At 36.7% G+C, this 25,009-nt stretch overlaps 1 protein-coding gene across 1 annotated transcript in view; it reads left to right on the top strand.

Annotated features, from left to right (window-relative positions):
• The window catches only part of CUNH1orf141 (chromosome unknown C1orf141 homolog), a 53,770-nt gene that overhangs the window by 9,741 nt on the left and 19,020 nt on the right, over positions 1-25,009 (top strand). The window contains exons 4-6 of the mRNA XM_045064708.1: positions 1,903-2,060; positions 15,864-15,964; positions 24,123-24,190. Coding sequence (XP_044920643.1) covers positions 1,903-2,060; positions 15,864-15,964; positions 24,123-24,190 — 327 coding nt within the window. The remainder of the gene's footprint in view (positions 1-1,902; positions 2,061-15,863; positions 15,965-24,122; positions 24,191-25,009) is intronic.

Raw genomic sequence — 25,009 nt, 5'->3', positions numbered from 1 at the left:
TTCGCAGTTTGGGTTTATCCATCCACATTTTCTTTTGTGCTCTCACAAAGATATACAAATATTATATATGTATGTATAAATCAATATATCTTTACATATACTCATAAATATGCAGTTGCACATACACATACATACATTTATGAAAATGAATTGCCTCTATTTTCTTTTTTAATGACCAAAGGATGAGATAACAATATATAAATCACTTTGGCGCTTCTTTATTTTTTTTAAAACCTTGTATTTTGAAATAATTATCAACTCACAGGAAGTGTCAGAGGGACTACTGAGAGTCCCATGTCCCTTTCACCCAGTTGCCCCCAGTGGTGGTGACATTTTATACGGGTTGTGTACAGTATCAAAACCAGTATGAGTCCCAACCCATGTTAACACTCGTACATTGCTCTTTACCAGACTACAGACTTTATTTAGTTTTCACCTGTATTCATTTGTGTGTATAATTTTATTGATTTTTATCCTGTAATAGATTTGTATGATCACTACCACAATCAAGGTCAGCACATTTTCATCACCATAAAAGAAATCCCTCATGTTACTTCTCTGTATTTGTATCTATACCGCTACTCTACTCCCCGTCTAGCCCTGGCAATGGCTAATCTGTTCTCCATCTCTATCACAGTAATTTTGAGGATGTTATGTAAACAGAATCATTCAGTATGTGAAATTTTGAGATTGACTCATCTTCACTAAGCATAATGCCCATTGAGGCCCATCTGAGTTTTTGCATGAATCAATAGATTTGTTATTATAAATAATATATAGATTTTATTGCTGAGTAGTATGCCATTATATGGATGTACAGAGTTTCAATCACTCACCCACTGAAGGACATTTGGGTTGTTTTCAGTATTTTGCTTTTAAAACTAAAGTTACTTAAAAAAAAAAAGCTTAAAGAGAGCTGCTCTGAATATTTGTGTACAGGTTTTTGTGTGAACGTAAATTTTCATTTTTCTAGGGTGGACACCCAAGAATGTAATTGTTGGGACAATTTCTGTCTCATAAATTCAACAAGGTTAAGGGCGAAGGTTTGATGTGAGTTCCCCTTCCCTGCGTCTCAGTGTAGAAACTGCCTTTAATAAGCAAGCTGAGCTATTGTGGGATTTACCTCATTTGTTTCCCTTTTCTTGGGGATTATGTCCTCCTCCCAACCCCCGCGTGCTTTCTAATGCCTGATTACAGTTGTTTTCATATGTTTTGTCTGGTTTTCTAGTTATTTACAGCAGGAGGGCAATTCCTATAACGCTAATCCTTCTTTGGCAGAAGCAAAAGCTCCTATCCCTTGGCTTGCTTTCAAATTTTTCATCACTTTATTCCTCTATGCAGTGCTGGAGGTTTTTTTAGAAAAGATTTTGGCTGCTTAACTAACTCGTTAGCTATATCCTTTTCTCTCTTCAGTCCATTTCTATAAATATTTGAACAAAGTCTTTTGATTGCTTTCTTAACTCTATTTCTGGCTCATGCAACTAGACAAATGTTGCAGTGATTCACCACGTTTGTGGGGACAGCAAGAGCAGCAGGTTGGAGACCATGTTGTTCTCCTTCCAATAACTCAATGTATGAGTATGGTCTTTGCTTAATTTACAGGTTGTTCTGAAATTCTAAATTTTAGAATTAGGAGGGAGCCTTCATGATCATCTCATCCAAAGTCTTCTCATTTCATGGATGGGAAAAGAGCAGCTTAGGTCACACAGCAACAACATTAAAAAATGTTGGTACACAAGGCTCCCAGTTTTCAATCTGTAATATTTCTCCATTATTGACTGGCACATAAATTCTGTTGTGTGTGCATAAAGTGAGACTAATTTTGTTCCTTTCCACACAGGATTTTCCCTCTATGAAAAGAAGTCATTTTTTTCACAATGCTGTACTTTGGCTTTCCTGCAGACAAACACGCTTCAGAGTCAAGGAAAGAAAAATACTTCAGTTACACCCCTGACGTTTGACTTTCAGTTAGAATTTGAAGAGGATATTGTTCCATTCATATCTAAGAAAGTACCCAAGATCACAGGAGACAATTTATACAGTATTAAAAAAGGGAAAAGGTAACCGTACTAACTACCTGGGACTTTCAGTTTGGAGTTTTAAAGCACTACTGTAGATTTGTCTTAGATTATGTAATTTGTTTTAAATGTAAGCTTTGTCTAACACAGGTTATGTTTTATAGTGCTTATGAATTACAACATACTTGATCAGCATTCTGAATAGTCATCATTTACAAAATATTTATTATAATATTTTACTATTACAGATGATAATTAGGTACTAATTACAATTCTGAGTTTTTAAAGAAAGACTTGTCTTGAATTCTATTACATTACCCCAAATTAATATCAGGTTTTATTTCAAGTTTTAGACCAACAGACTGACAAAAGATAGCCTGAGTATGTCATATTTGGTTTTCCATTGGCATTCTGTATGTGCACTATGCCATTAATTTTTCTAGATATCAGAAATGTAGAGGAGAGCCCAGGCAAAAGAAGTAATAAGATGTAGAATTAACAGAATTGCAGTCGTACATTGGTGGTGGTGGTGGGGACATTGTTCTTACCTCATTTATTCTGTATAACCATTCAGTGTGCTCAGTGAAGTTTTACAGATGAGGAATCCATTGGAATGAGGTGAAATAACTTGCCCAAGGTCACAGTTAAGTGGCCCAAGCTGAATTTAAACTCTAGCAGTCTGATTTCAGAGCCTGTGCTCTCCATCAACACCTCCTATTCCGAATGTAGAATGACTTGGGGCTTCTGGGCTTGGTAGCTAGGTGTATTACAACACTCTGTACTTAGGAGGAGAACATATTGTGCAAAGCACATTGGGGTGGATAAGAGTGATGAGGGAGTAGGAGGCTGGCTGAGGACAGAGCAAAAGCTGGCGCCTTGCACCCCCTCTCCACCGGCTCCCCTCCATAATATGTGTAGCATTCCTGAGGCACCCCTGACTGCCATAAAACGATAAATAGTTAACTTGCAGAGATCACAATCCTGCAGAACAGGAATCTCCCTTGCTCTACAGATGTCCTAGAGACCTAAACAGGGAGGTTACCTTATCAATAGCACAAATTTCCAGAGGCAAATAACTCTCGGTTCCTGAAGCCCTAATATCTCCCTTCCCACCATAAACTGGAGGAGGCTGAGGTAGAAGGGAATGTAAATGATAGCAGGATCATAACACCCCACCAAGAATCTCCCAACTATCTTGATGTTAATGCCTGACCTAAAAACGACATTGATCAGGCCATAAGGGCAAGGCCTCCCCCGGGCACCTTGTAGGCCCTCCTTAACATGTGAAAACTCCCCTTGAAACCTCCCTTCTCCTCACCTTCCCCCAACCGCAAGGTATATACCATGCCTACCCTCACAACCCCGGGCAGCAGCTCTTCCTGCCCACGGGTCCTGTCCCCGTGCTTTAATAAACCACCATTTTGCACCAAAGATGTCTCAAGAATTCTTTCTTGGTCATCGGCTCCGGACCTCAGCCCACCGAACCTCACCTAGGTTCTAGAACTTCATCAAGAGGATTACAGTGAGAAGAGCTAGGTTTTATTTTGGATATATTAAGTTTTAGATGTCTGAAGGTTAATCAGAAGGCGGGGAACATTCTTCTTCCAGGAAGCAACCCATTCTTGCAGCGAGTCCTCTTTAGCTATGACAAAATGATTGCTTAAATAACAGAGCACAAAGCAGAAAGTTTCTGTCCTCATATTAGCGATGCTTTCCTGGTTTCATTGATTATATTGGATAGATTCAGCTCCTCCATCTCTTGAGATGCAGTTCCTGGACTTATAAGTTAAGGTAATTATAATTTAGGATACTAGTCTCCACCAGTGCTTGTAAACCTCGATCCTACACCAAGCTAAGGTGTCATATCTAATTCATACAGCTTTCAGCTTAGCCTAAACTTTATGTCATAATTGCCCCCACCTGGACCAGTGACTTTCTGGTCACTGCAGGCCTCTTTCATTTCTGACCTCTAGCCCCTTTGCAATTCAAAGTGTGGTCTTCCATCCAGCAGCATCCTATCACCCCAGAACTTAGAAATGCAGAATGTTTGACCCCCTCCCAGACAGAAGCCATGATTAGCAAGATCGCCTCTGTGATTCCTGTGAACACTAATGGTAGAGAGGCACTGTTCTAGCCCAGTGAGTCTCAAACATGGAGGGCTCCTTAAAATGCAGATGCTGGGCTGCACCTGCAGAGCTTTTGATTCAATAGGTCTGGCTGGGGCCTGATTATTTGCATGTCTTTTGAGTCTCCAGGTAATGCTGGTGCTGCTGGGCCTGGAACCATCCTTTGAGCTCTGCTCTAGTTTACGTGCTACTCTAATCTTCCTGCCTGGAGCCAACATCTGTTCATTCTGATTTTTTCCCAGGGTTTGTTGAAAATCATAGCAACTCTCAATCTGGTGCTGTGGTCACCTAATTTGTGAAATCTGCCCAGGTTTATTTGTAGCTGAGCTTTGCTTTCAGAGTAGTAGTTTTTAACCCATCTGTCCATTAGTATTACCTGAGAGCTTTAAAATAATTGGATTCTACTTTCATTAGTTTGGAGAGAAGCTCCGGCATTAATATTCTTAAGATTCCCCAGATGATTCTTAAATAAAGCTAAGATTGAGAACCATTCAAATTCTTAGGGCTTCTTTCCCACTTGCCCCCAGAGACATGTTTTCCGTGTTACTATTAGATCAGGATTTCTGCATTTCTCTTGGATAAGTGGGAATTGATAAAATATTAAAAATACCTCTTGATTAATCTGTATATAGTCTCTAAGATTTCTCAGTAAACCCAAGCCTACTCTTCGCTGCAACTTTTCACAATTGGATGTTTGTCATGACAAAATAGTCATTCTCATTTTACCAAAATCCCTTTAAAAAGTTACCTGACCTCTACCCTGAAACAAATAATGTTATATGTTAATTTATAAATTCAAATTTTAAAAATTAAAATTAAAATAAATTAATTAAAAAATTAAAAATTACCTGGAATAAGGAATTTTTAAAAGAGAGACAAAGTGTTTTCTCCATTACCTAAGTATTTAGTACTGGATTATCAGCTGAAAATGGAAATTTTACCACTTATAAAGGGGTAAGAAATAGAAAACAAGTTAGGGGCAAAGAGACAGATTAAGAGTATTTATCTATCTATCTATTTATTTATTTATTTATTTTTAAGAATTTATTTATTTATTTTACAGAGAGAAATCACAAGTAGATGGAGAGGCAGGCAGAGAGGGAGAGAGAGAGGGAAGCAGGCTCCCTGCTGAGCAGAGAGCCCGATGCGGGGCTCGATCCCAGGACCCTGAGACCACGACCCGAGCCGAAGGCAGCGGCTTAACCCACTGAGCCACCCAGGCGCCCCAGATTAAGAGTATTTAAATTGTCCCTGAAAATTACAAGAGTACTGAGGATACAATAAAAAAAAAAGAATATTTTTTCTTTAGATTCATAGATTAATAGGGACTTCTCATTAGAAGATTATTTTCCTAAAAATAGGGCGCCTGGGTGGCTCCGTCGTTAAGCATCTGCCTTCAGCTCAGGTCATGATCCCAGGGTGCTGGAATGGAGCTCTCTGTTCAGTGGGAAGCCTGCTTCTCCCTCTCCCACTCCCCCCTGCTTGTGTTCCCTCTCTCACTGTGTCTTTATCTGATAAATAAATAAAATCTTCAAAAAAAATTATGTTCCTACATATAAATCTACACTGAGACCTGTCAAAAGAATATTCCTTTTAGAAATAGTTTTATGACAATAGGATAAACTTGCATATAAAAAATTTAATTAAACATGAATAGAACATTCAGCCTATAGTGAACTTGCAGCCTATAGTGAAATTTAATTGGCCAAATTCCTTGTTCCTTTAGTTTAATACTCTGTGTGACATTAGTCTGGCATATAGATGAAGAGAAGGTTTATAGGCCAGTTGCCAGATTTGTACTTTACTTTATCTCCTACTAGTTGTAACTTTGGACAAATTATATAACCTCTTTGTGCCTCAGTCTCTCCTTATGCCTCAGTTTCCTGGTCTTCTCATCATTATTCTGAGGATAATAATAGTATATAGTCCACAGGGCTGTTGTGTGAGTTGAATGGATTAAAGTTAAATGGATGTGAAGAGTTTAAAATTCTCCAACATTCACTCAAAAAAAAAAAACCAAAAAAAAAACAAAAAAAAAAACCACCCAGCTAATACAAATATAAGCTGTATTTTTGAAATATGCAGTCATATATTCCAGTCATTAAAAGTAAGATAGTAATGAGATATACAAGTCATGTTTACATATGGTAATCATTTCTAGAATCTTAAAGGTAAAGTAGAACTTACAGGTAAGTTGTGGGGGAGGGGGTGAGGTGGGAGCCGGAAGGATAGAGAAGAGGAAGAATTTTATGTGAGTGGAAACAGAGATTCATGCCTCGCTTGCTGCTGCCCACACTATTTCTCACTTATGTGGGCACAAGCTCCTTCAAGGTCCCACGAGGATTCTGGGAAGGTAACAGCCTCAAATCTAGCTCTCTGTGGGGAGAGTGTCACTACTGGGCTGAACATCCCCCTTCTCTGTAGCTGGAGGAGGACTCCTACTTATTGCTCATACCTGGAGAAACCTGACATTCTAGAGCAGAACTTCTCAACAGTGACTGCCTACTTGAGAGGTTTTGGAAAATATGCTGAGTCCTGCCTAGAGATTATGATTTAACTTTTGGGGAAAAGTTGAGGTATCAAAACACCCTACATGATTCTAATATACAGCTAGCAGTTTGAGAAACATTTCTAGAGGCCTCTTCATTTTGTCACTCCCTTAGTCACCCTCTTAGAACAGCTTCTTTGTGGCTGATACACGGCTAAAGAATCTTATCTCTCTGACTGATATTACCTAAGTCTCAAATAGCCTGACCTTTATAGCTGCTGAAGAACCCACATTCACTGAAATGAGAGGTCAAAGAGAAATCACAGGTCATTCATACGAAGGAGGGAGACAAAAACAATCAGAACTCGTGACTCCTAATAAAGCAGATTATGGAAGAAACAGAAGAGAACTTAAGAAAACATTTATCTGAAAGGCACAATTAATCAGGGATTTAAAAATAAATGAAAGGATTTAAAAATAATTCTATAACAAAAAGAGATTTAAGATAATATTTCTGGGGACTCCTGTGTGGCACAGTAAGTTAAGCATCCATCGCATGGTTTCGGCTCAGGTTATCATCTCAGGGTTGTGAGATTGAGCCTCACATCAGGCTCCATACTCAGCACATTCTGCTTAGGATTCTCCCTTTGTCTCCTTCCGCCCCTCCCCCTCCTCTCTCTCTCTCTCAAATAAATTAATCTTAAATATATATATATATATATATATGTTTCTAAAGTCAAAAATTGAGTAGGAAAATGAAAATAAAATACAGATGAAAACTGGATTGATAATCTAGAAGGTCAAATAGAGGCACAATCTGGAGAAAATAAAAAAGAAATGGAAATCAGATCAAAAAGAGATACATAATAGGGTTTTAGGGTATTTGACCTATAAATATATACTTAATACATAAATCAGGAAAGTAAGAAATATGGTAAGGAAATAAATACTAGGAAAAAATGCCCTTTTTTGAAGACACTTGAATTTTCAGATCAAAAAGGTTACCAAGTGCTAGACTTAGAGTAACATAAGGAAAGGAAAGCAAATGAGTTTCATACATCTCATCTAAAACTCTGAGGCTAGAAAATAATAAACTGTTTTCAACTTTTGAACAGAATGGCAATTGAAGAATCCTCCATTTGGATGAATCATCATTTATTTTTTTATTTTTTGAATCACTTATTTACGAGAACAAACGACAAATTTGGGGGTATGAAAAACTTGAGAAGGTAATCTGCCTACCTATTCTTTCTGAGGAATTTACTTGGGAAACTATTTTATGCAAATTAAAATTAAATATAATTAAAATAATGATTCAAACTGGAAGTCTTTCTGATACAAAAATGTATTTGGAATTATCCCATGGCACCAGAATGAAAACTCTGGACTTCCATCTCACAGTGGCTGCCATTCCAAAGCATTATCAGGGAAGTGATCCATAAGAGATGTCCAGTTGGGAAGAGGCAGCTTTTAGAGCAATCCCCATGCTTCCAGCTGAGCAGTGTCCTACTCTTGTGTTTCTTCCCTTTATGTGCCATTTCACGTCCATCCCACGGGTGTGCAGCAACCTTCCTTTAACTCTAACCCGTCCAGGACAAAATCAAGGCCCTTACCTATATTCCCTTTAACTCAACTACAACAGGACATAATTTTCCAGGGAATTTTCCTAAATATAAAACCAAAAAAGGGAAAAGTAGAGAGGGATGAATTAAAAAAATATATAAGTAGCCCCAAACAAATACAATTTACAGAAAACAGATTTATGATTTTATGCTAGTGAATTAACCCACCAAATTTATAATCCAGGTTTCATTCTTCATATTATAGGAGAACCTAGTGTTAGGAACTCAGTTTTTATTCCTAGGATCTTATCTCCCATTCCTTCTCTGCTATTGGAAAAAATTTTCCATGGATCTCCTATTTCTGTACATCTTGCAAGCAGAGGCACTGGATGCCTTTGTTCCTAACCTCTCAAGGATTTCTGTATAACAAACAGCTTTGAAAGAGTGCTTTCCTCTGAGTAAGAGCAGGCATATTACTGTCCATTATAAAATATCTGGGTTCCATAAGCTCAAGCTTCCACTCTTGTAATATAACCCTGTGTGTGCAGGCATCTTTGGCCTTCTGCTTAATGTCCTGTGGAGCTGGGGTTCAGAGAACTGGTGCAGAAAATGCTATTCCTATCAATGTGAGCCATAATTCGGCTTTTTAAAAAATATATTTATTTCTTTTCAGTGTAACAGTATTCATTGTTTTTGCACCACACCCAGTGCTCCATGCAATCCGTGCCCTTTCTAATACCTACCACCTAGTTCCCCCAACTTCCCACCCCCTGCCCCTTCAAAACCCTCAGATTGTTTTTCAGTGTCCAGAGTCTCTCATGGTACACATCCCCTTCCAATTTCCCTCAACTCCCTTCTCCTCTCCATCTCCCCTTGTCCTCCATGCTATTTGTTATGCTCCACAAATAAGTGAAACTGTAAGATAATTGACCCTTGCCTCTGACTCAGGAGTCTATTTCACAAGCATAGATGAAACTGTGGTAGGCTAATTTGTTAGCTTGTAAGTAGGGTCAAATCTCAGAACTTTCACAGTTCTTTGCACCTACTTTTAGGAAAGAAGTTCGGAGATATAATGACAGAAACTGTGGCACCCCACCCCCCTATTCCTTTACAAACTGAGTGATAAAAATACTTTGGGCTTATTATTCAGTGAGAAGGAGAGCACTGTATCCAGGTCCCTGTGGGCTTAGAAGGACCCTGTGTATGTACCCATTTTGTCTACTCTATAAGGCTATCTGCTTCTAGGTATTAGGATTTATAATTTAGGTTATTCCTCAACTAAATTCACAAAATTAATCCATATAATAAAGTTTTTAAAAAGAAATAAAACAATATGACAAGGGATTATGTAAACTAGAAAAGAAAATCATGATCACTCGAGGACAGAGTTTGTGTATAATTAATCTTATTAACCAAATATCTAGCATTTGGTTTGATTTATTTCTTCTAAATCATGTTAAGCATGCATTTATTGAAAGACAAAAAAATAAAAATAAAAAACCCATCATTTCCTAGTACTTCAACCAACTTTTGGCTTTCCTCTCATAAGCATACTGAACTTTTAAAAGCATTTTACAAAATTAGCATGTCTAACACCTCCCTGAAGAATATTAAAATGACCATAATTTGAGAAATTGAAGAGGAAAAATAGACAACATAAAGGCACAGTATCTGTAATGAATGAAAACCTACAGAACTATGAATATAGAAGAAATTAAAATAATTATAATGAGTTCTTTGTATAACTATGCTGCTTTGAAACATGGGTGTAATAATGAATAATCTGGAGAAGTATAAATGGATAAAGAGCCTCAGCAAGAAAATGAAGACATAGGAGAACCTGGGTGGCTCAGTGGGTTAAAGCCTCTGCCTTCGGCACAGGTCATGATCCCAGGGTCCTGGTATCACCCGCATCCGGCACTCTGCTCAGCAGGGAGCCTGCTTCCCTTCCTCTCTCTCTGCCTGCCTCTCTGGCTACTTATGATCTCTGTCTGTCAAATTAAAAAGAAAAGAAAATGAAGACATAAGTAAATTAATAACTATGAAATTTTGAGAAATAGTCAAATAACTATCTTTTACAAAACTATCATCTTGGGGCACATGGGTGGCTCAGTGGGTTAAAGCCTCTGCCTTCAGCTCAGGTCATGATCCTAGGGTTCTGGGATTGAGCCCCGCATCGGGCTCTCTGCTCAGTGGGAAGCCTGCTTCCCTTCCTCTCTCGCTGCCTGCCTCTTTGCCTACTTGTGATCTCTGTCTGTCAAATAAATAAATAAAAATCTTAAAAAAAAAAAAACCATCATCTTGAAGCCGTGTCAGAGGTCTATTTCTTCAAAGTTTCAAGGAATTATTTAATAGGCACCTGGGTGGCTTAGTCAGTTAAGTGGCTGCCTTTGGTTCAGGTCGAGATCTCAGGTTCATGGGATCAAGGCCCACATCAGGCTCTTGGCTCAGAGGGGAGTTTCCCTCTCCCTGTGCTCCTTTGCCTGCTTTGGAGCTCTCTCTTTCTCTCTCTCTCTCTCTCTCTGAAATAAATAAATAAAATCTTAAAAAAAAAAAAGAATTATTTAAATGGTTTCTGAGCATAGACAAAAATGGAATACTTTCAGTTCTTTTTAAAAAGATGTCTTTGATCTTCAAGTCTGACTACAAGAACATAAAACCATTCTAAATCTCACTTACCAATATAGTTTTTAAAACCTAAAGTAAAATATTAGCTTAATTGTTTCATTTGCTTATTCTCAACTCAGGAACGTAAAACAGTTTTTATATTTCTCCAATTTCATTCTGATCGCTTTTGGTTATTAAAAGTCAATCTAATTTAGTATTTTGATTCCACATGCTAGCTGAGGCTTTCCCTTCCACTGTCTAGCCAGTCTATTGACCCTGCAGGAGCTGAAGTGGAAAAGGAGTACAGCCAGTGAGTGGGAGGTGAGTGTAGTTTTTCTAGCTCACCTCCCGCTCTTCCTTCTCATAATCTTTTGTGCTTCTAGTATAGGAAAATGTGCTAAAGTCAGCTCTTACCAGTTTGTTAGAACTAACTGTTGAGTTTTCAGAATTCTATGAGATAGTTAAGTTATTATTGTTAAACTATGTAAGCTAAAAATTCAATGACAAAGTAAAAACAAAGTCAATACTCAAAACCCATCCCTAATTATTTTACTATATGTTACTATTACCTGTGGCTGAAATAATTTACATCTATTGTATCCATATGGCGGAACTATTATATAATATCATGTTACTACACATTTCTTTTTAATTGCTCATTCAGTGATGTCCCATCAGTATCTTGAAATCAGCCATGGGTGTATTTACACTACAGGAATTAACAAACAGTACAAAAGGGGGGGCTTGATTTGTTATTTGACTAAATTTAAGACAGTGGGGGAAAGTGAGGGAGAAAATGTTGATGAAGATTAAACTTACAAGTATGTCTTGGGGGCGCCTGGGTGGCTCAGTGGGTTAAGCCTCTGCCCTCGGCTCAGGTCATGATCTCTCAGGGTCCTGGGATCTAGCACCACATTGGCCTCTCTGCTCAGCAGGGAGCCTGCTTCCCCCTTTCTCTCTGCCTGCCCCTCTGCCTGCTTGTGATCTCTCTTTCTCTCTGTCAAATAAAATAAAATAAAATCTTAAAAAAAAAAAAAGTGGGTCGTGCTGTAGCCATTACACTATGAATAGCACACAAAATTGAAGATATATCCTAGAATTCAAAAATTATTGTCTGGTTCAGCAAAAAGAAAGTAGCTCGTGCCATTAAGGAATGAATGAAATTCTAAGATATGTCTTTATTGTTTTACTTTCATGTTATTCATTAAGGTAAATGAAAATGTCAATCAACATACATGTTGAAGCTACACTTGGAGTAAAAAGGTTATTAAATATTTACCAGCACCACACCCTCCTCCTCCACCCCTGTATAGGAGTAAGAGAGGAGAGAGAAGGAAATAACAGCGCTGCTCACTTAACCTAGCTACTGCTATCCTCTTCTTTCTTATTTGTCATCTTCCAGGCAACACTAGTCACAAAGAGCCTTCCTGGTGAAATGGGTGGAGATGGTCAAAAGACAGAAACCTCCAGTTTATAAGATAAATAAATGTCCTGAGGATGTAATGTACTACATGGTGGCTATAGTAAAAAATACTGCATTGCACATTGAAAGTTGCTAAGGGAATAGATCTTAAAAGTTCTCATCATAAGAAAGAAGTTTGTGACTATGTGATATGGTGATGGATATTAACTAGATTTATTGTGGTGATCATTTCACAATATATACCATATTTCAAATAATTATGTTGTATACATAAAACAAATACATTATTATAGTTCAACTATATTTCAATTGGAAAAAAAAAAAAAAAGCTTTTCCTGTGTGCTTATATAGTAACACTGTGTTAGGCATTTGGTGGTGGTGTGGGAGATGGTGTTTGTCCCAAAGGAAGAGGAACCTCAGAATTTCTATATTTGACATAGTGCTTGCCCTCAAAAAATTGCAATCCTTACAGTTGGAAGAAGACAAAACCAAAACAAAACAAAACGAAAACCCTAACTCTTTAAGGAGACATGGGTGATAGTTCCTCAGAGAGACCAGTTCCCTAACCAAGGAGAGCCTCCTTCAGCCACACCTCTTCAGATTCATCCTCAACTCTTCCACCTCCAGTATATGTCATAGCCTCTTTTGCTAAGGATCACTAACTTGGCAGTCAGCAATCTGCATGCGGTACCAGCAAAATGACCCAAACCTAGTTAGAATCTCAGTGTCCATTTTCCCCCTTCAGAAACTCAAGCATCCTTGCCATGCAAAACAATGGGATGCAGTGTGCTCTGATTTCTCCTCCCATTCCACCTTCCAAATTTGTTTTTATATAGCTAAACGTAGGGCAAATCAGCAAGTGTGCTAACAGGTGTGCAGCTGAAGAACGAGACAGCAAACTCTACCTTTTGAAAAAGTCTGTCTTTATAAGTAATTCCTTAGGAAACCCCAAGCCTCCCTGCTCCCTTGAACACTGAAAAGAGAAGGAAAAGCTACTGCAGACTCTATGAGGTTAATGACATAATTCTGGTATACCCCCCCTCCCCACTACAGTTTTCTGCTACTTGGGAGAAGAGGGGAATGTCTAGCCCCAAATGTTGGTGCGTCTTTGAAGAATGCAGACTCTTTATTGTTACTTTTTACTCAGCTGTGGGTAAAAAATCATCTGGTCACCCTCTCTGAAACAACAGGATAGTGCCTTTCAATAACTTACTGTATTAACAAAGTAAAATCTAACACTGTACTAAATAAGTATTACTCTACTGTGACTCAGTGGAGTAAATTTCAGGAATAATAAAAAGTTTAAAAAGTACTATTCATTGGCCTCTTACTAGGTCACAAATACTGGCTAAGGACTTTCTAAACTTTATTTTACATAATTCTTATACTAACTCTATGAAGTACCTATTACCTGCATTTGGCCTGTGAAGGACTGAAATTCAGAGGATATCAGTGTTCTGCAGAAGTTCACATAGAGTTGAGATGCAAAGTAAGCCCCAACTCCAAAGTCCACACTCTTTAGTTCACCATACGGAAATTCATATCTAAAAACACCTCTATATATTCTGGAAATGTATTTGAAAAATGATTTAGTAAGATATGGCTAAAAAAATGATCTCCTTAACAAGACTGTATAGCCAACATCATCCTTAGGGTGTAACACTTGACACATTCCCATTTAAACTGGAAGCAGAAGGATGCCCAGTCTCACTAAACTGCACTATTCTAGAAGTCCTTGCCAGTGATGTTAAATAACATAAGACAAAAATATTAAGTATTTTTAAAAGAACAGATAAATCATTTTATGAAGATTAAATGATTATTTAAAGAAAAATCCAAAGAGAATAAAATAAAATCTCATTGGAAACTATAAGATTATAAGAAAGTTTAATAAACATTTACCAGAACAGTTTGTGTACTCAACATGTTATTACACATGTACTTACTACGTGTCAGTTACTGCTCTAGGTGCTGGGTATACAACAGTGAGCAAAGCAAACTTTCAATTTACATTTTAAGATAAGATGAGGAGACAGATATTAAACTAAATGAACAAATGAATGTATAATATAAACCCACTAGTGATAAATGCTATGAAGAAAAATATAGTAAGTTAAAGGAATTAAGATTGATAGGGATTACTATTTTAGAGAAGGGGACAGAAAAGATCTTTCTAAAGACATGGGAATTTGAGTAGAGTCTTAACAAAATTCTCTTACAACTTAAGGAAGTAAACTTTGGCAGTAGCCAGGGGAAGAATATTGCAGGCAGAGGGACGAGCAAATACCAAGGTTCTTAAGTGGGAGCTTAAGTTCCTTTCTCATTAGACCAAAAAGCTGGAAAAATTCATTCTGCTTCAATGTGAAGGTGGGGGGTTGTGTATGCACAGAGAGAGCCCTAAAGGGGCATTCAATGGAAGTTCCTTTACTTAGAAACATGAGCAATGGGGAGACAGTTCTGTCTTGGAGTGAGAATTTTGAAATTTATTTGAGTCTAGTAGGAAACAATGGGAGAGAACAGAGAACTATCACTCATATTCATATTTTATGGCTGCCACCATAGTTGCACGGGGAATAGACTGTAGGGGATGAGTGGTAGCAGAGAGAGCCAACAGCAGGCAAGAGACATATGGAAGTAGTTTGGATGGGAGGTGAAGGTGTCTTGGACTAGGATAGAAGTAATGAGGAAAGTAGTAGTTGGATTTGGGATGTGTTTCAAAGAAAGATCCCGTGAGATTTCTCAACAGTCGAGAATGGGGAATGAGAGAAAGAGAAATCAAATACATTGTCAAGTTTTGGCCTAAGCTTCTGGTTGAATGGAGCTGGGGAAGCCTCAAAGAGGAACAGATTGGGAAGGAAGCAAAAGCAAGGATTTGGGTTTCAATGTGTTATGTTTGAGTGCAATATACCTAACAGTGCAATGTGCAATATACCTAACGGCAGAAGTCATGTAGCAGTTGGATATATAAATCTGAAGCTCAGGGAAGAGTTTGAGGGATTATAAATTATAAATTATAATTATAAAACTGAGAGACATCAGTCTATAGGTAATATTTAAAGATCTGAGATTAGATATCAACTGAAGGTGAGTTTCTGCGATTGAATGACTGAGTCACAGCATTTAGTGGTCCAAAATATGAATTATGTAATATTTTATTATTATAACTTTATTTACTTTATTACATACCATCAATAGCCAGTTCAAGGATTTAGTGGGGAAAATGCCCTTTACAATAAATAAGTGGTGTCATCCTATCTGGTCTACTATTCTGGTATCTGAGCTGACCATAACTCTGTGTCCCATGACTTTAACTCAGGTCTGACAATGTCTCTAATATTTAATGAATTTCTAGCATATTTTTAAAAGGTTAATCAGCTTATGAACTATAGTTTTCTAGAGTTACCCCAATCCTATGACAACAACAGTTTCCTATCTGTCGGTACTTCAAGTGATTATTACCAATATTTTTATCTCCAGGTTAGTCCCATCCTTTTACATTTTGTATTGTAGTATTATTAATACAATGACATCTAATCTATATTACTGGGACTTAACCACATTTCTCCAAATTTATTTTTTTAGATTAGTTTCATAGATTTTTCTGATTATTTTAATTTAGATTAATTTTATGTTTTCTAGGTATGTCTTCTTCAAAAATGAACCTGAACCTAGAAAGAGTGATTTCAAAAGGTTAAATTTAAGATCACACTTTATACCAACAAATATAAAAAATCAAGAAAGTAAGTCAATAGGTAATGCTCTGTGTAACATATTTACTTCTCCTTTAGTTTATTAATGAGTGCTTTTATTTTATTTTATTTGTTATTTTATTTATTTTTTGTTATTTTGTTATTTATTAATGTGTGTCTTAAAAGTTCTTGAAAATTTGATGTCTCTGTTGAAAGAAATTGGTTGAAAGTATAGGGCTCATAACGACAGCATGAGAGATTTCAGTGAGTCAAAAAGGAGAATTTCCTAAGAGGAAGTGATGTTTAATACCAGAATGGGCAATTTATACAAGTCACAAATCAAGAATAAATTTTAATGTTTATTTTTCTAGAAAGAAAATATCTAAGTTTCCTTTCAGGTCAACCCTTAGAGTTTTCTTGTTACTGTTAAAAAAAGAAATCAAGTATGGACATCTTGCTTGATAAAAACTTATTTTATAGAAACAGTAAAGTAAAGGATCTTTCTTTGAAATTTAAGGAATCTGTAAGCTAGGAACTCATGCTGCAGGTCTTCAGAGAATTTGAGTTTTGTGTTGCCTTTGTTTTTCTTTCTCTGGGATTATCAAAGAACCATTCAATTCAAGGATTCAAAGAATCATTCTCATTGACCCCTTGGACTGAGGCTCCTTGACTCCACCTTGCCATATACTGTCTCATTTCTCTGAAACACTTAATCATTTAAATTCTCAAAGGATTTGTTTGTATACACTGTCTCTACTTCCTCAGCTTTTCTTCAAACTTCAGACAACTTCAGTCTGGTTTTTGTTTCCACCATTCTACTGAAGTTACTCTGATCAAGAGTACTGAAGATCTCCGTTGCAAAGTACAAATATTTCTCTGTTTTCATTTTCTTCCACTTTTCAACACAAATATAGTTGGTTGATCACTCCCTCTTCCTTAAAACTCTCCTCGTTGGGATCTTGGATCCCATGTATCTTGTTTTTCTGCTCTATCACTCTTCAGTCTCTCCTCTTAATTTATCTTCTCTATCATTAAAATAGTGTACAATTGACCCTTGAACAACATGGGGGTTAGAGGCACTGACTCCATTGCACAGTCAAAAATCTGCATATAACTTTTGATTCCCCCAAAACTTAATAACCTACTGTTGACCAGAAACCTTTCTAATAATATAAACACATATTTTGTGTATGTATTATTATATGCTATATTCTTATAATAAAATATGCTAAAGAAAAAATGTTATTAAGAAAATCATAAGGAAGAGAAAATGCATTTATAGTACTGTACTGTATCAAAAAAATCCATGGATAAATGGACTCATGTAGTTCAAACCTAGGTCGTTCAAGGATCAACTGTATATCACAGTTTATCTATTCTACTGCTGAAATTTTGGGTTTTTGGTTTGTCAGCCATTACAATGCTGAATGAACATTCTTGTTTATGCATCCTGCTGTATACATGTTAAAACTTCTTGAGAGTGTATATCCAGGATTTATATTGCCAAGTGTACTTATCCTCAACTATAATAAATACTGGCAAACTTTCCAAAGTAGTTGTACCAATCTGTACTCCCATCAGATTTGTGAGGGTTCTTTTTGTTCTGCTTTCTTGCTAACATTCAGAATTAATTGATTTTTATTTTGGTGCACATACTAGTATATGATTATGTTTTAATTTACACTTCCATGATTACCACTAAGTTTGAGAACTTCTTCATAACACTATGGATCAATTAAACTTACACTTGTAGAAATCATTTGAGCTTCAGCTCATTTTATTTCCAAAATTTTATTTATTTATTTGAGAGAAAGAGAGTGTGTGTGCATAAGCAGGGGGAGGGGCAGAGGGAGAGAAAGAAGTAGACTCCCTGCTGAGCACGGAGCCTGAAGTGGCTCTTGATCCCAGGATCCTGAGCTCTTGACCAGAGCTAGAATCAGACACTTAACCAACTGAGCCACGCATGTGCCCCTTAGCTCATTTTAAAAGTAGGTTTTTGTCCTTTTCTCATTGATTTCTTTATATATTCTACTCACTAGTTTTTTGTTGGTTTTATATATCATGAATATCTTCCCTTTTCTCTCTCTCTTTTTTTCATTCTATGGTGTCTTTTTGATGAAATTCTTTGACTTTAAATATACCAGATCTTTCCCCCATTTGATAAGTATTTTTTGTTCCATATTTAAGAAATGTTTCTCTACTCTGTGGTCATGAAGACCTTCTCCTAGTTATCTTAGAAAAGACTTTAGTTCTTCTTTTTATATTTAGGCCTAAACTCTACCCAGGATTAAATTTTGAGTGAGGTAAGGGTCAAATATAGGTATCTCAGCATGTAATTTATTTTTTTATTTTTTTTTTTATAAATTTTTTATTTTTTATAAACATATATTTTTATCCCCAGGGGTACAGGTCTGTGAATCACCAGGTTTACACACTTCACAGCACTCACCAAATCACATACCCTCCCCAATGTCCATAATCCCACCCCCTTCTCCCAAACCCCCCCCCCTGGCAACCCTCAGTTTGTTTTGTGAGATTAAGAGTCACTTATGGTTTGTCTCCCTCCCAATCCCATATTGTTTCATTTATTCTTCTTCTACCCACTTAAGCCTCCATGTTGCATCACCACTTCCTCATATCAGGGAGATCATATGATAGTTGTCTTTCTCTGCTTGACTTATTTCGCTAAGCATGATACGCTCTAGTTCCATCCATGTTGTTGCAAATGGCAAGATTTCATTTCTTTTGAGGGCTGCATAGTATTCCATTGTGTATATATACCACGTCTTCTTGATCCATTCATCTGTTGATGGACATCTAGGTTCTTTCCATAGTTTGGCTATTGTGGACATTGCTGCTATAAACATTCGGGTGCATGTGCCCCTTTGGATCACTACATTTGTATCTTTAGGGTAAATACCCAATAGTGCAATTGCTGGGTCATAGGGCAGTTCTATTTTCAACATTTTGAGGAACCTCCATGCTGTTTTCCAGAGTGGCTGCACCAGCTTGCATTCCCACCAACAGTGTAGGAGGGTTCCCCTTTCTCCGCATCCTCGCCAGCATCTGTCATTTCCTGACTTGTTGATTTTAGCCATTCTGACTGGTGTGAGGTGATATCTCATTGTGGTTTTGATTTGTATTTCCCTGATGCCGAGTGATATGGAGCACTTTTTCATGTGTCTGTTCGCCATCTGGATGTCTTCTTTGCAGAAATGTCTGTTCATGTCCTCTGCCCATTTCTTGATTGGATTATTTGTTCTTTGGGTGTTGAGTTTGCTAAGTTCTTTATAGATTCTGGACACTAGTCCTTTATCTGATATGTCGTTTGCAAATATCTTCTCCCATTCTGTCAGTTGTCTTTTGATTTTGTTAACTGTTTCCTTTGCTGTGCAAAAGCTTTTGATCTTGATGAAATCCCAGTAGTTCATTTTTGCCCTTGCTTCCCTTGCCTTTTGCGTTGTTCCTAGGAAGATGTTGCTGCGGCAGAGGTCGAAGAGGTTGCTGCCCGTGTTCTCCTCAAGGATTTTGATGGATTCCTTTCGTACATTGAGGTCCTTCATCCACTTTGAGTCTATTTTTGTGTGTGGTGTGAGGAAATGGTCCAATTTCATTTTTCTGCATGTAGCTGTCCAATTTTCCCAGCACCATTTATTGAAAAGGCTGTCTTTTTTCCATTGGACATTCTTTCCTGCTTTGTCGAAGATTAGTTGACCATAGATTTGAGGGTCTATTTCTGGGCTCTCTATTCTGTTCCATTGATCTATGTGTCTGTTTTTGTGCCAGTACCATGCTGTCTTGATGATGACAGCTTTGTAATAGAGCTTGAAGTCCGGAATTGTGATGCCACCAACGTTGGCTTTCTTTTTCAATATCCCTTTGGCTATTCGAGGTCTTTTCTGGTTCCATATAAATTTTAGCATTATTTGTTCCATTTCTTTGAAAAAGATGGATGGTACTTTGATAGGAATTGCATTAAATGTGTAGATTGCTTTAGGTAGCATAGACATTTTCACAATATTTATTCTTCCAATCCAGGAGCATGGAACATTTTTCCATTTCTTTGTGTCTTCCTCAATTTCTTTCATGAGTACTTTATAGTTTTCTGAGTATAGATTCTGTGTCTCTTTGGTTAGGTTTATTCCTAGGTATCTTATGGTTTTGGATGCAATTGTAAATGGGATTGACTCCTTAATATCTCTCTTTCTTCTGTCTTGCTGTTGGTGTAGAGAAATGCAACTGATTTCTGTGCATTGATTTTATATCCTGACACTTTATTGAATTCCTGTATAAGTTCTAGCAGTTTTGGAGTGGAGTCTTTTGGGTTTTCCACATATAGTATCATATCATCTGCGAAGAGTGATAATTTGACTTCTTCTTTGCCGATTTGGATGCCTTTAATTTCCTTTTGTTGTCTGATTGCTGAGGCTAGGACCTCTAGTACGATGTTGAATAGCAGTGGTGATAATGGACATCCCTGCCGTGTTCCTGACCTTAGCGGAAAAGCTTTCAGTTTTTCTCCATTGAGAATGATATTTGCGGTGGGTTTTTCATAGATGGCTTTGATGATATTGAGGTATGTGCCCTCTATCCCTACACTTTGAAGAGTTTTGATCAGGAAGGGATGCTGTACTTTGTCAAATGCTTTTTCAGCATCTATTGAGAGTATCATATGGTTCTTGTTCTTTCTTTTATTGATGTGTTGTATCACATTGACTGATTTGCGGATGTTGAACCAACCTTGCAGTCCTGGAATAAATCCCACTTGGTCGTGGTGAATAATCTTTTTAATGTACTGTTGAATCCTATTGGCTAGTATTTTGTTGAGTATTTTCGCATCTGTGTTCATCAAGGATATCGGTCTATAGCTCTCTTTTTTGGTGGGATCCTTGTCTGGTTTTGGGATCAAGGTGATGCTGGCCTCATAAAATGAGTTTGGAAGTTTTCCTTCCATTTCTATTTTTTGGAACAGTTTCAGGAGAATAGGAATTAGTTCTTCTTTAAATGTTTGGTAGAATTCCCCCGGGAAGCCGTCTGGCCCTGGGCTTTTGTTTGTTTGGAGATTTTTAATGACTGTTTCAATCTCCTTACTGGTTATGGGTCTGTTCAGGCTTTCTATTTCTTCCTGGTTCAGTTGGGACACAACAAAGGCAGTCCTGAGAGGAAAATATATAGCGGTACAAGCCTTTCTCAAGAAACAAGAAAGGTCTCAGGTACACAACCTAACCCTACACCTAAAGGAGCTGGAGAAAGAACAAGAAAGAAACCCTAAGCCCAGCAGGAGAAGAGAAATCATAAAGATCAGAGCAGAAATCAATGAAATAGAAACCAAAAAAACAATAGAACAAATCAACGAAACTAGGAGCTGGTTCTTTGAAAGAATTAATAAAATTGATAAACCCCTGGCCAGACTTATCAAAAAGAAAAGAGAAAGGACCCAAATAAATAAAATCATGAATGAAAGAGGAGAGATCACAACTAACACCAAAGAAATACAAACTATTATAAGAACATACTATGAGCAACTCTACGGCAATAAATTTGAGAATCTGGAAGAAATGGATGCATTCCTAGAAACATATAAACTACCACAACTGAATCAGCATGTAATTTAAAAGGCTATTCTTTCCCTAGTGCTCTGGGCTCTTTGCTCTGGAACTCTTATTCTGTTTCATTATTTGTCTATTTACCATTAATGCCGTATCACATTAATATATGTAGCTTAAAATAACCCTTGAATCTTGTAGAGCAAGTCTTCTAATTTTGTTCTCTGAGAATATCATGGATATTTTATTTTCCATTATGATTTTTTTTCTCTTACCCATTAGTTATTTAGAAGTATATGTCTCCACTCAAAGTACTTGAGACTTATCTTTTTTTTATTAAGATTTTTTTTTATTTGTCAGAGTGAGTGAGCACAAGCAGGGGGAGAAGCAGGCAAAGGGAGAAAGAGGCTCCCTGCTGAGCAGGGGCCCCGTTGGGAGACTTGATCCCAGGATCTTGGGATCATGACCTAAGCTGAAAGCAGGTGCTTAACCAACTGAGCCATCTAGGCGTCCCTATTTGAGGCTTTTCTTTCTTTCTTTCTTTCTTTTTTTTTTTTTTTAAGATTTTATTATTTGACAGAGAGAGGCACAGCAAGAGAGGGGAACACAAGCAGGGGAAGTGGGAAAGGGGGAAGCAGGCTTCCCACTGAGCAGGGAGCCCAATGCAGGGCTTGATCCCACGACCCTGGGATCTTGACCTGAGCCCAAGGCAGACACCCAATGACTGAACCACCCAGGTGCCCCTATTTGAGGTTTTTCTAATTATCCTTTTGACTATAGCTTTTTAGCACAATTCCATGGTTGTTTGAGGATACAGTCCATATGATTTCAGTCCTATGTAATTAATGTGTGTTTGTCATTCACTATATGGTTAATTGTAAATGCTCTGTATGTGCTTGAAAATAATGTATATCCTACAGTAGTTGAGTACAGTGCTCTGAATATGTCTTTTAAGTCAAATTTGTAGCCCATATTTTTCAACTCTTTTATATCCTTATTGATTTTTCTGTTTGCTCTTCTGATAGTTTGTGAGAAATTTCAGACTTGCATTTTTCCTTGTAGTGTCAAATTTTGCTTTATAGATTTTTTTTTTAATCCTTTAGGTGATGTTATCCATTACATAAAATTTAAAATTATTATGTATCTAGTGAATCGAACCCTTCTTAATTATAAAGTAATTGTCTTATTATCTAATATTACTGTAGCTATCCCAGCTTTCTTTTGGCTACCATTACATGGTATATCTTTTCCCATCATTTTAATACCCTCTTTTAACAATGTAATCTAGATTTATCTCTTGTAAATATCATACTATTAAATGTAATAACCTACTGTGGTAATCTTTGTCTTTGAAATGGAACTCTTAGTCCATTTGCACTTAATGTCATTGCTGATATCTTTGGATTTAATTTTGCCATCTTATTTTGTTCTTTATTTGCTCTTTTATTTCTATGCTTTTCCCCCCTGTTTCTCATGTTTTTCTCTAGGATTGAATTTTTTAAGTTTCACTTTTCCATTTATTAATTTGGAAGTTATATACTCTGTTTCTATTCTTTTTTAATTTTTTTATTCTATTATCTTTTTATTATGTCCAGTTAGCCAACATATAGTAAATAGTTACCCAATCTAGACTTTTAGAATTTAGTATTACCCTCATTCTGGACAAAAAAAAAAAAAGCATCTTAGAACACTTCAGTTATTTTACTGACATCTGACTTTTTATGTTATTGTTAAAATCCAGAGTTTTATCTAAATATTATGTAAATCAGACATGGATGAGACTCAAGGTATGATTCCTCTTGATGCAAAATTCCTCTCTACCTGTAAACCCCTGGAACCAACAATATGTGTACTTGCAAAATGCAAAGCTCAGACAAGCACAGGATAGGCATTCTCATTCCAAAAGGGAGAAATAGAAAAGAAAGAAGGGGTGATGGGTCGTAAGTGAGTCCAACACCAGTACTTGGCACATAGTAAGTGATCAATAAATAATTATTGATTGAATGAATGCCAGATACTCCTATTAAGTTTGTTACATCAATTATCTCCTTTAATCCTCACAGCACTGCTTTAAGGTAAGTGCCATTATTTCCCCTTAACAAATGAGAAAACTAAGGCTCACCAAAGTTAAATAACTCAACCCAAGGCTACAGGACTTACAGACAAAAATGTAGGGGGTGGTCCCAGGCTATCTAAATCCAATGTCTGTACCTGTCTGTATGCTTGACTAAAGGATAATCCAGATTAATACATAATTAGAGTTTAGGGGGGGATTCAGTTTGAGGGGAATACTTCTCTCTTCATAGGAATAATGAGTGAAAAGATTCCTTTAATTAGTGTGATTCCATTTTATTTAGAAATCCATTTTTCCCCCTGAAGATGGCACTTTGTCGTGTGTTCTGAGGTCATAGTTCTGACCTCCCATAGTTTCTGATAAATAGCTAGAAGTAAATAATCAAAAGTTGTATTCTGTTAATAGAAACTCACTTTTAAAGCAAAATAGAATATATTTAGCTCTGAAAATATAAATATAAAGCAACACAAGCACCTAAGTTTATCAAATTACTAAAAAGTTTACTAGAAGTAGAGAAAATAGTTTATTGATAGTTAGAAGTAGTCAAATAGTATGGAAATATCATTTGTAATTGTATTTGTTTCTATAGAGCCTGTGAAAGAAAATCTGAAATCAAGGTCATTTAGACCTTTCCTTTATCTTAAGGATACAGCTGAGGTAGGTTTAATTTGTCCACTTAACAGTTACTTGGTAGAAATTCAGATTAGTGCTGACAATTTTATGTATATTTCTGTAAGTTCCAAATTCAAATGTATTTTAGGATTAAAAATATAAAGTCTTAAGGTGATTTTATCTTTGATATTACTATAACTTTATGTACAGAGATAATACAGAAAATAATATATTATTCTCTTGACAGTCCATACAGCAGAAATTTTTTACCAAGTATGATAAGGAATAACAGTTATCATAAAGTCAGTTAAAACAGGACATCATAAAAAACTCTATAAGCATAATTAAATATTTAATTTCAATTTAAAATATGAAAATACAAATCCATTTGTAATCTTTTCATGTATAGCCAAGATCATTTTTTTTTGAGCATGCTATGGTTATTTAAATTATATAATTACAGTAACAATTAACCATAAACAGGTTTGGGACCAACAATACTGACTCTTTTTTTTTACTTAAGTATAATTGAAGTATTGAAGAGTAATACACAATGTGATTTGACAACAGTATTGACTCTTGATAACCATTTGAGCAGAGGTTCAAGGGCATCTTGAAAAGTAGTTGACTAGCCTTGAGCACTGCGCATGCCTTGGATATTCATTAAGTTTTATCCAGGATACTAGAAAAAGAAGTTAACTAGAGAATCAGCAAGGAAAGTCATTTAAAAGAGTTTCTTAGGACTCTGAAAAACAATCTGAGGGTTTTGAAGGGGTAGGGGGTGGGAGGTTGGGGTACCAGGTGGTGGGTATTAGAGAGGGCACAGATTGCATGGAGCACTGGGTGTGGTACAAAAATAATGAA

This window comes from Mustela putorius, unplaced genomic scaffold, assembly GCF_011764305.1.
Source record: "Mustela putorius furo isolate JIRA1106 unplaced genomic scaffold, ASM1176430v1.1 tig00003853_pilon_pilon_pilon, whole genome shotgun sequence".
In the NCBI taxonomy this organism is placed as follows: Eukaryota; Metazoa; Chordata; class Mammalia; order Carnivora; family Mustelidae; genus Mustela; species Mustela putorius.
The sequence above is the reverse complement of the archived record's forward strand: the minus strand, read 5'-3'. Positions and strand labels throughout refer to the sequence as shown.